Raw genomic sequence first — 12298 nt, forward strand, 5'->3', positions numbered from 1 at the left:
GAAAAAAAGGAATAAAACAAAACTTAAAATAAACTTTAAACTATCTTACTAACTATAAAGTGAGCTAATCGTTGCAATTGAGGATTGCAACGATTTTTGTCGGAATTTGTTGATAATTTGGCTTGACATATTTTCTAATGTTTCTACATTAGTAAGCCTATGTAGCTCTTTCGTGCTAAACCAGGGAGGACGCTTCAAAATCATTTTCAAAAGTTTATTCTGAATCCTTTGAAGTGTCTTCTTCCTGGTTGCACAACAACTTGTCCAAATGGGAACTGCATATAACATTACTGGCCTAAAAATTTGTTTGTAAATTGACAGTTTATTCTTGAGACAAAGTCTAGAATTCTTGTTGATAAGAGGATATAAACATTTGATATACTTATTGCACTTTGACTGGATATTTTCAATGTGCTCCTTGAAAGTAAGATTCTTAACATAAATTAGCCCTAAGTATTTAACTTGATCAGACCAATTTAGGACCACACCGTTCATCTTAATAACGTGGTTATTGGTGGGTTTGAGAAATGAAACTCTTGGCTTATGAGGAAAAATTATAAACTGTGTTTTAGAAGCATTAGGGGAAATCTTCCACTTCTGCAAGTATGAAGAAAATATATCTAAGCTTTTTTGTAGCCGACTGCATATAACACGAAGGCTTTTTCCTTTTGCGGAAATGCTTTTATCGTCACAAAACAGAGATTTCTCACAACCTGGTGGTATATCGGAAAGATCAGAGGTGAAAATGTTGTATAAGAATGGGCCCAAGATACTCCCCTGAGGCACACCAGCTCTAACAGGCAATATATTATATTTTCCATTTAGATAGTCAACCTGAAGAGTGCGGTCAGTTAAATAACTTTGTATTATTTTTGTTAGGTAAAGCGGAAAACTGAAATTTGATATTTTAGCTATCGAACCTTTATGCCAAACACTGTTGAATACCTTTTCTATATCAAGAAGAGCGGCTACAGTCGAATAGCCTTCAGATTTATTAGTTCGAATCATATTTGTTACTTTAAGTAACTGATGAGTAGTGGAATGCCCATGGCGAAAACCAAACTGCTCATTTGCAAAAATCGAGTTCTCATTAATATGTGTTATCATTCTATTAAGAATTATTCTTTCAAAAAGTTTGCTCATAGAGGAAAGTAAACTAATTGGTCGATAACTTGATGCCTCAGCTGGATTTTTTTCGGGTTTTAAAATTGGAGTGACTTTGGCATTTTTCCAATTCGTAGAAAAATGTGCTAGTGCAAAGCATCTGTTAAAAATTTTTACCAAGAAATTTAAAGAGTTTTCGGGAAGTCTTTTGATGAGGATACAGAAAACCCCATCATCTTCTAGTGCTTTCATGTTTTTGAATTTTTCGAGAATAGTTCGCAACTCATTCAAGTTTGTTTCCAATACCTCTTCAGAAAGAAATTCTTGGATGGTGATCTGATCATACTTTTGTTTCACTTCATTTTCAATAGGACTTACTACGTTCAAATTGGAGTTATGAACACTCTCAAACTGCTGAGCACGTTTTTGAGATTTTGAGATTCACCATCTTTAAGTTCTCATTTCGCAAGAGAGTCTATGTTTAATTTCCTTTTGTAATTCTTGAAAACTAATTTTCAAAGTAGGATCACGAGATCTTTGGTATTGACGGCTCCGTATGTTCTTCAAACGTATAAGGAGTTGAAGTTCACTGTCAATAATTGGTGCATTAAATTTCACTCGAGCCTTAGGAACTGATAAATTCCGGGCATTGAGTATTAAGCTGCTAAAATTATCTAATGCTCTGTCAATGTCAGCACTATTTTGTAAAATAATATCATCATTCAAATTTTCTTCGATCGTAGAACGATATCTATCCCAATTAGTCTTGTGATGATTTAACACAGATCTAGTGGTATTAAAAACGGTTACATGGGAAATAGAAAATGTTATTGGAAGATGATCAGAATAAAAGTCAACATGAATTAAAAAATCACTGCATGAATGACTTTGATTTGTTAGTACCAAATCGATTGTAGATGGATTCCTAATAGAAAAATAACATGTAGGACCATTTGGAAATAAAACTGAATAAAATCCAGCCGAGCAATCATTAAACAATATTTTTCCATTGGAATTGCTTTGAGCATTATTCCAAGATCGATGTTTCGCATTGAAATCACCAATGATAAAAAATTTAGATTTATTTCTTGTGAGTTTTTGCAAATCTCCCTTGAAATATTTTTTTCGCTCACCAGTTCCTTGAAAAGGCAAATACACTGCGGCTATAAATAAAATGCCGATACTTGTTTCAATTTCAATCCCCAAACTCTCGATAACTTTGGTTTCAAGATGGGGTAAAACACGATGTTTTATTCGACGGTGGATAACTATTGCAACTCCACCACTGGCAACATCAATTCAATCAAACCTATGAACCATATAATTTGGGATAAATATAATTCGAGAGCCGCAACCGCCTTTCTGAGGGACGTTGTTTTGATGTTCTCCGATTGGGCTGAAATTTTCAGCGTTTGTTTGTCTATTCAAGGTAGAAAGTTTTGCAAAATTCAAATTTTTAAGTAGAATACTTCTCTCAGGAAGTTCGGCTACATAGGGATGTGAAATGAAAATCTAAAACCGAAAAAAGTGAAAAATATGTCCAATTTCAAATGCTAATAAATCGGTTAGTATTCGATGGATTTCCTTCGTTCTTGTAGCAATAGATTAGAAAATATTCTAAGATTCTTCCCAAAAGAAGATATTTGTAATTTTATTATTCGCACTATTGTACTATTGAAAATAGTCAAGCCTTGTCAAAAAGAAAAATTCGACCTCTGATTGGTCGTTATATGATTGCTTCCCAAGCACGGTCGACAGAATCATATACCTTGCAATTGAAAACATGCTATTTGGCCTATATAAGAGCCTGTTTCAGCCGAAGCCGATCATAATAATTCTAGACCGCGACAACAGCAGTCGTCCTTCCTTAGCAGCAGCACTAGCCCTGTGGTTGGTCACCATGGTGCTTATTACGGGAGTCACTTCACGGTGAAATCAGAGTGAAGTGAACAAAATCCTATTACGGGACTCACGAAAGTGAGAAAAGCGTCGCAAAGTGACATCTCCCGCAGAATCTGGGTTATTATGGGTGTCATATCAGTGAAGTGAGAACGGGAAAAGCGACGATTCGCGTGGAAATATTTCACGACCATCTTGAACGGTGAAATGATTCCACGAAGCTGTCATAAGTCTTAAAGTTGATTGATTTGTGATCTAATGGAAAATATTGGATTTATTCTTCAGTAACGAAGCGAATCAGAATTTTATCTGTGCCTTAAACCGGTCAAATTTTCATTTTTTTGCCCAATGAAAAAAATGGAAACTAGTTCAGGAAATTTTCGATACCGAAAAAACATTTTTTTTATGCCGAATGTTTTAGAAATGCAGAACACGTCAAGATCTGGTGTTATCTGAAAAAAAAAAACGGAAAAAACTACTTTCTGGGACTTAGAGATTTTTGAGCTGGGAAACAATCTCATTTCACTTGTCCTATTCTCAATTCCACTTCATTGTCAATCTCACTCCACGGAGATAATTTTTGTCACCTCACTTGAGGTGGAATCGGGAATAGGTCTAAAAAAGTGAAGTGAGCGTGAGAGTGAAATATATTTCACCGTGGAGTTACTCCCGTAATAAGCACCCATATCTCAGGAGCCTCGCGGTTCTTCTCGCTTCTCAGCGTGTGTCGTCAGACTGCCGTTATTGCCCCACTACTGAGGCAACATAAAGGTTGCCATCAGCAAATCCAATTTTGAAAATCAAAATGCCTTTTTCAAGGCAAATAAACAAGTCATTCAAAGTTAATTTTTGACAACGCAAGCAAGCATTCTGTGTTGGATCCTAGCAATTTAAATCGGTCGCATCCGTCTATTTTACTGAATGTGAAATAGCTTCCACAGTGCATGTTGTCCGTGTATATTAATTCCCCCACTGTTAGAGCAGCTAAAAGGTTGCGATCAGCAACCGATTTTGAACCGCAAAATGCCTTTTTCAAGGCAAATAAACAAATAATTGAAGGTTAATAATTTTCTGGCATCAACACAAGCAGACATTCTGTGCGGGATGCAATCAAATTCTGTTGTAGTTGTCTAATTTTTACTTTATTTAGTAAACCCCCCCACTGTAGGGGCAGCGCAAAGGCTGCGATCAGCATAACCGACTTTTAATAACAAACTGCCCTGTTAGAACGCATTCACAAAAGCAGTTAATTCGACTATGCAGAGCTAATATGAAGTCGATTCAATCAACCAGCATGAACAGAATTTCGTCGTCTTCCAGCTGACAAGTTGCAACATGATGCAACACGCAACAGTGAGCGAACGGAATTGCTTGATGTTACAAGCCGCAATACGGTTAGGGGTAAAATCGTTGCGTGTGTGAGAGCACCATCGGTGTTTATTCGCTGGATCAAATGCGAATTGTGGAATAATTCGTCTGAAGAACATTAGAAAATGGTGCAACTGAAAAGAAAGGCATGGCCTATTTCGTAGCACCCTTCAGCTATAAACTAGCTACATTCATTAGTCGGAAGGTGAGCTGGATGGACCGTCCACAACGTTGACAGCAGTAGCAGCAGATATCAGCAGATATCAGCACTCAGCACTGAGTCAGCAGTAACAGCTGATAGCAGCGGGTTGCGCCTGTGGCTGCCTTCAAATTAAATAAATCACTTGCCCTGTGGCCGCATTAGGCCTCTGCCAGGCTAAACGCGAAATGCGGCGCGAACCGATAGAGCTGTGTAAAAGTATTCTACTTCAACCTTGCGGTCGTGGCTTTGCACACAACCCTCCTGTGATTTTTTCCTTTGAGGTTAAGTGGGGTAAAACGGCCCTTGAAAATGTTCTGTCCAAAAACGTCCAAATACTAAAAAGTGCAATAACTCCTGCTAGACTTGATGGATTTTTCTAAAAATTTGTGGTATTATTCTACACTAAGAGTACTTCAAAACGCATGGTAACAATATAGGGTAAAGCAGTGAATTGACGAAAAAAAAACGCATTTTTCTTTAAAAAATTGTCAATTTTCAGGGTCATCCTCCTCTTTTCTACATCGCTAGAAAAAATATCTGAATATGGCGTTTTGTAGAGCAACTCAAGAGCTTTGAAGTCATGTTTAAGCCAAGTGTGCCAAATGAGGTAAAACGGTCCTAGAAGGTTTTTTTTAAAAAAGCGTCAAAATCACTAAAATCACTCTAGTTTCTGCTAGACTTAAAATGTTTTACTAAAAATTTGGACTATCACTGTACCTTACCAGAGCTACCTACTCTATCAGAAGATAGACAATTTGGGGTAAAACGTTCCTTGAAGATTTTTGTTTCGAAAAATGCCGTCAAAATCACCAATACTGCAAGAACTCGGGTTAGACTTGATAGGTTACTGAAAATTTAGATAATTACTCTGAGTTAATACGAACTTAAAGGCAAGATGACAAAAATGACAAATAGATTTACGTAACGAAAATAGATATTTTTCTTGAGAAATACTTAGCGATTTTCGGGGTGCTATTTTCTCTACAAAAAGGTCCAGAACCAGAAGTTGGCATTTTATAAGCAACTACAAAGCTTTTATTTGGCATAACATCCAGATGCATGTTTTGGGAAGTGACTAAAAAGGACTAAAGTTTTCCTTGATTTCACGAAAAGCTTCAAACAAGGTAAAAGATATTATCGACATGATGGTCGCGAAAATGAATAATTCCAACCGAGTTCCTACTTATTCGTGGAGCAAATAAAATCGTTATTTGCACGATTCTCTTTAATAGTTATGTATGTAAAACTTAGCGTAAAGGAAGATGCTTGCTTTGATGAACGTTGAAGAACATCATGAGTAAAAATTGTTAAGCATTAATGTTTGAAGTCGTGATTTTTCAAAATGATTGTTCATTTTTGTTGATACAATAGCAATCAGAGTAACATGATTTTTTCGGCAACACTCAGGAAAAAGCGAAGAATGAGACCGATGACAATTGAGTTAAAAATAATCGAATTAAAAAGATTTAAATTAAATTTAAAAACAATCAAATTAAAAAGATGAACATGAAACTCAAACCATAACTTACTTCATTTGCTTTAACAAAACTCGAAATATTGCAGTCTTTCAGCAACCGTCTCATCGATATTGTCTTTTACAGAGTTTGATGCTTTTCTTGAAACCTAGTGAAAAAGTCAAGAAAAAGTTTAGTCCTTTCTAGTCAGTTTCCAAATGATGCATCTGGAATTGATATCAAATAAAAGCTCTTTAGTTGTTTTATAAAATGCTAACTTCGGGTTTTGGACTGTTTTTTGTTAAGAAAATAGCACCCTGAAATTCGCCAAGTATTTTCCAAGAAAAAATTTTTTTTTTCGTCATGTAAATCTATTTGTCACTTATGTCATCTTACCCTTAAGTTCGTATCTAACTAGAGTTATAATCTCAAATTTCAGTAAATTCATCAAGTCTAACCCGAGCTATTGCAGTTTTGGTGATTTTGACAGCATTTTTGGAAAAAAAATCTTCAAGGAACATTTTACCCCGAATTGCGTATCTTCTGGTAGAGTAGGTAGTTCTAGTAAGGTACAGTGATAATCCAAATTTTTAGTAAAATCTTTTAAGTCTAGCAGGAACGAAAGTGATTCTAGTGATTTTGACAGTTTTTTGAAAAAAAAACCTTCTAGGGCCGTTTTACCCCATTTGGCATACTTGGCTTATACATGACATTAAAGCTCATGAGTTGCTCTACAAAACGCCATTTTCAGATATTTTTTCTAGCGATGTAGAAAAGAGTAGGATGACCCCGAAAATTGACAATTTTTAAAAGAAAAATGCGTTTTTTTCGTCAATTTACCTCTTTTCCTTATATTGTTACCATGCGTTTTAAAGTACTCTTAGTGTAGAATAATACCACAAATTTTTAGAAAAATCCATCAAGTCTAGCAGGAGTTATTGCACTTTTTAGAATTTGGACGTTTTTGGACATATCATTTTCAATGGCCGTTTTACCCCACTTAACCTCAATGAAAAAAATTGAAATTTTGCAAAACTTCCTACCTTGAATAGACAAACAAATGCTGAAAATTTCAGCCCAATCGGAGAACATCAAAACAACATGCGGTTGCGCCTCTCGCGAACTGGCTCTTAATATTTGGCTTTAAAAATTTAAAAATTCATCCTCTTTCGCTTTTAAAGAGCGAGCATTCCAATTTAAAAAATTTACAGCATTATTTAAAATCATTGCTGAATTTCAATTTCATAACAATATTAGTTGTAAATTTTATACCTTCTTGAACAGCCTCGTACATCGAGTTACAGTTCAACAATACGGACATTAGCTGCAGCATGGATTGTTGTAGGTATTCAATCTTCTCGGGAGTTGGGCTACCTGAATCAATACTGGCTGACTTTTCAGCACCAAATACGAATGGTTTGTTACTATTTGAATTTGAAACATTACCTGAAAGGACACTGCACAGTGGTCCAATAAGGCAAAAAGTGGAACTTAATTCCATTGCGCCTTTTACCTACATCCTAGCTTAAAAGTGTCTTCGGAACAATTGTTTGTATGAATGACCCGCATAATCGCAAATTGTCAAAAAGTATAAAAAGTTTACTATACTAAAAATAAAAATATTAGCTTTTTGTGTTAGGAATAGTTCGTTCAGCAAAGTTGTAGAATATTCAAAAATATGAAACTTTGTTAAACAAATGAAAATCCTATCTTCTTTCGGTACAAAGTTATAAAGTATATTACATGAAACTTACTTAAAAGTTAGTTTTTTGTACTTAACTTTTGTTAGTTGCATTTTACACGAGAGTATTGTATGGAGAAATTTTTAGAGCACACAAAACACGCATTTTTACCAAAGGTCATACATCTCCAGGACTTTTTCTTACAAAGTTATATCATATTTTAGCTTATTTTTTCGATAACTTCAAGAACGTATAGGTTAAAAAGAGGCAAGTGGAATCATGATGTCGATACTTTTCCTTGAAGTTAAGCTGAAGTACTATAAACTCCTTTAGGTTCCATTTGTCCCAATCCACCCATATTAGAGTACGGCGAGCATATGTTACAGTAGGTTTTCATAAATCCAAAATACTAACTTTTTTGTGTTAAGAGATAGAGGAATGGTTAATTCGGCAATGTTTCAGAACGTGCAAAAATATGAATCTTTGCTGAACAAACAAAATTCCTATCTTCATTGGGTACAGAGTTACAGAGTATTTTTTGTAGAAGTTACTTAAAAGTTTGTTTTTTGCACTTAACTTTTGTTAGCTACATTTTAAAAGAAAACATTGTTCTAAAGAAGCATTTGGGCATACAAAACACACGTTTTTGTTGAAGACCACACATCTCCAGGCCTTTTCCATACAAAGTTATAGCATGTTTTAGCTTATTTTCTCGATAACTTTAAGAATTTTGCCTTGGCGGCCAATTTGAAAATAAACTTTCACATCCGACAGAAATGATGAAAGTTCTGATCGAAATGCTTTAAAATTTGCTACAAATACCACAATAGGTGGAACTTTAACCTTCTTCATAACGGCATACTGAGCAGTATGAGAAGTTTGAATTTCTTGATCCCCAACGGAAGATAAAATATCATACCTGGGACGATTGCCTAATGGCAATATCAAATCGATAAAAAAATCGCGATGGACGAAGCAAACCAAAAAAGCGTGTGAACTAGGCGAGCTGCTGATTTCAAGAGAACTTTATTAACTAGTGTGAGTAACAATGTGAGTACAATAAGTATTGTGATAAATGTGCAGGGTATCAAAAAATTGGAGTAGCTCCGATGTGAGATTAGACGGCTGCATTTTGTCGGGGTTGTTCGCCGCTCACGTTCGTCCATAAGTCGCCCACCAAATTCCGTTACAGAATTTCGTTGCCTAAGCGACCAGGTACAACTTCATCACTGTCGAGTGGCACCACTCTTAGTCGTCTGATATCTCTTTGAGTCACTCCGTGGTAAGTTTTCACGGTCACAACCCTCACCAATCCATCTGGGCCAGGATGCGTCTGCACAATCCGTTCAAGCGGCCACTGCTTCGGTCTTTCATTTTCTCCAACTATGAGCACGAAATCGCCGACCTTCATTTTGTTTGCTGATTGCTGCCATTTAGTGAATAACTGAAGTGACCGCACGTATTCCCTTTGCCAACGATCACGAAATTCCTGTGCCTTCAGCTGAACGAATTGCCATCGCGTCATCGAAGTGATACGTCGTTCTAGTTGATTGACTTCAGGCGCTGTTGTCAACGGTCGACCGATTAGGAAATGCGCCGGAGTCAACGGCTGCGGATCACTTGGGTTGTTCGCGATTGGAGCGATAGGCCGAGAGTTCATACAGGTGGCAACCTGTGCTAGCAGAGTGGAAAGTTCTTCATATGTGTAGATGAAATTACCTGATATTTTTGATAGTAACTGTTTTGCAACCTTTATCCTGGCCTCCCACAAGCCGCCATGATGAGGGGAGCGAGGAGGTATGAAGCTCCATTCCACACCCTTGTCTGCGAGGAAATCGGCTACGGTCGTTTTGTATTCAGTAGAGTTAACCAAAATGTTGAGTTAGCGGGGGCCTAGTGTGGTTGGTAACGTCTCCGCCAACCACGCTCGACGCCTGGGTTCGAATCCCACCGCCGACATAAGTGTCGATGGTTGTGAGGTGGCGTGATCCACTCACAACCAACCCAACTGGTCTAGATTCAATCCTAGCCGACACCGGGAGATTTTCTGAGGCGAAAAATCTCTGGGATCACGCCTTCCATCGCATGAGGAAGTAAAGCCGTTGGCGCCGGTCCGTTAATAAACGGGTCGTGAGTTAGGGTCCTAGGTGTGGAGTCGCCTCCCTGGGCGTCGGTAATTGGCCACAACAGTGGCGGAACTAGACCGACGAAAAATAAGCGAGAATAAAAAAAAAATGTTGAGTTCCCTTAGCTGCTTAGCCGCAGACCGAAAATTTGTAGCGTTGTCACTGTAGACTCGTGCGGGAAGTCCGTACCGACTGGAAAATCTGGTGAATGCAGCATGAAATGTCCCTGTGGTAAGGTCAGATACCGCCTCTAGTGCCACAGCCTTTGTGACAAAACAAACGAAAAGGGCAATGTAGCCTTTGCTGGCGTTAGTTCCCCTCGATTTGCGGCTAGTAATGTTGATTGGACCAGCATAATCAATGCCAACTATGGCAAACGGTGGCTGCGGTTCTAAGCGATCGGCAGGAAGCTGTCTCATTTGCTGTCGTGAAGGAGGAGGTCTAACACGAGCGCAAGTAATGCACTGTCGGTAGATTTTACGGGCAGCACTTGTTCCATAAGGAATCCAGAAACGCTGACGAGAAACTGCTAAGAGTGTTTGTGGTCCGCAATGAAGATTATTGATGTGCTGTAGAATTAATGAGGTTAAAATCGAATGGCGCGGAAGTAGCAGTTGATGCTTGGTGTTGTAATTCAACTTCGATAACCGGAGCCGACCGCCCATCCTGAGGAGTCCATCTGCATCTAAGTGGGGATATAACTGATACATGGAGCTTCCAGTTGCAACGGTTTTACCATCCTTCAATCGTTGAATGTCATTCGAGAAGTATTTGTGTTGTGTGTGTCGAACGTAGATCATCAAAGCCTTATTTAACTCAGCGGCTGACAAGCCCTCGTGACCACGATGAGCGAACCGAAGAAGGCGAGCGGTGACTCGAAGAAGCATTTGTTTGTTCGGATAATAATGATTCAGCATGCCATATATAAATGAGTTTTCGTTGATTGTAAGAAGACTTACTGCTACAGATTTCCGCTCCCGATCGATGTGGTTTTTATGCGTCGAGTCCACCTCGTATGAAGGCGAAGAATGTTCCCAGTCTGATCCGTGCCACCAAAGCGAATTTCCTTGTAGATTGGCAGGCAGTGCACCTCGGGATATTAGATCAGCTGGGTTGTTCTGCGTGCGTACGTGGTACCAGTTGATTGCAGGCAGTAACGTGGATATATCGGCAACACGATTCGCAACATATGTTTTCCATTTTGACGCACCATCAGCAATCTAAGCGAGCACGACTTGCGAATCACTGTATGCGCGAATTTCATGAAAACGGATCTGTAATGCCTTCGTCACATTGTGTATGAGTCTCGCCAGAATGACCGCTGCATGTAGCTTCAAACGGGGGATGGTAGACCTGTTGTTTCCGATAGGTGCCGTTTTTGACTTGGCACAAAGCAGATGCGATGAGTGATTGCCAGCCGCGTCGACGGAACGGACGTAAATGCAGGCTCCCATGGCCTTCTCGGAGACGTCACTGTAGCCGTGCAGGTAGAGTTTCACTGGTTTTCGTGCATCGATCACACGCCGAGGAACCTGAAACGAATTGAGAGACGACAGATTCTGTGCAAATATAAGCCAATCATTGATCAACTCACCAGGGGGAGTTGTATCCCAGTCCACCTTCAGCTCCCACAGTTTGCGCATTACCAGTTTCGCCATGACAATAATTGGGCCAAGGAGCCCCAGCGGGTCGAAGAGGCTGGCGATCTGTGACAGGATGATGCGCTTTGTGGGCTGAAAGCTCTTAGAGGGTTGATACGAAAACGTGAACTCGTCGCTACACGGCTGCCAGTGGATTCCAAGGGCCTTGATTGTGTCGCTGCCGTGGAGTTCGATGGGGATTTTCACTTCGAGGTCAGCTTCTGGTACACCTTCTAATGCGGATGAGTGGTTCGATGCCCATTCGCGGAGGTGAAAACCTCCCGTTGAGAAAATTTCGGATAATTTTTGTCGCAATCGCCGTGCCTCCTCAGGGGAATCCGCGCCGGTCAAAATATCATCGACGTAAATTCCCATTGATGCCTTCTGGAACGTATCAGGATCACTTTCAGCTAGATTGCTCAACAATTGCCGGACACATTTTGTAGCTAAGTAGGACGCAGATTTGGTACCATAGATAACGGTGTTTAATGTGTACTCGTCGACCGGGTCCTTTTCGTTCCACCGCCAAAGTATACGCTGATAATTGCAATCTGCTGCAGCCACTTTCACCATACGATACATTTGTCGAACATCTCCTGTGAGGGCGATGGCCGGGGTGCGAAAACGTAGCAAAATGTTAACAAGCGAATCTTGTAGAACCGGTCCAGTCATTAGCACGTCGTTTAATGATTTGCTGCTAGCTGTTTTGGACGAAGCATCAAATACGACGCGACGTTTTGTATTCAAGCTGGTTTCCTTTAGTACGCAATGATGAGGAAGGTAGACGGCCCCCTTTGGGGCTGGAATTTCAGCAAGACTCATA

General features: G+C 39.2%; 1 protein-coding gene across 1 annotated transcript; it reads right to left on the reverse strand.

Annotated features, from left to right (window-relative positions):
* Window positions 1-8895: 8895 nt before the first annotated feature.
* On the reverse strand, window positions 8896-12297 carry LOC129717024 (uncharacterized). The gene is made up of 3 exons (XM_055666870.1): window positions 11128-12297; window positions 10081-11055; window positions 8896-9381 (listed from the first exon to the last, which is right to left on the reverse strand). The coding sequence occupies exons 1-3, from the start codon at window positions 12295-12297 to the stop codon at window positions 8896-8898; spliced, it is 2631 nt and encodes an 876-aa protein (XP_055522845.1).
* Window position 12298: the final 1 nt, after the last annotated feature.

This window comes from Wyeomyia smithii, chromosome 1, assembly GCF_029784165.1.
Source record: "Wyeomyia smithii strain HCP4-BCI-WySm-NY-G18 chromosome 1, ASM2978416v1, whole genome shotgun sequence".
Lineage (NCBI taxonomy): Eukaryota > Metazoa > Arthropoda > Insecta > Diptera > Culicidae > Wyeomyia > Wyeomyia smithii.

Coding starts and splice junctions, on each gene's coding strand:
- LOC129717024 (XM_055666870.1), bottom strand. CDS start 12,297: ATGAGTCTTGCTGAAATTCCAGCCCCAAAGGGGGCCGTCTACCTTCCT. Junction 11,056..11,127: donor TGGCGAGACTCATACACAAT/GTGACGAAGGCA, acceptor GTGCTCGCTTAG/ATTGCTGATGGTGCGTCAAA. Junction 9,382..10,080: donor AGGCTGTGGCACTAGAGGCG/GTATCTGACCTT, acceptor CTGCTAGCACAG/GTTGCCACCTGTATGAACTC.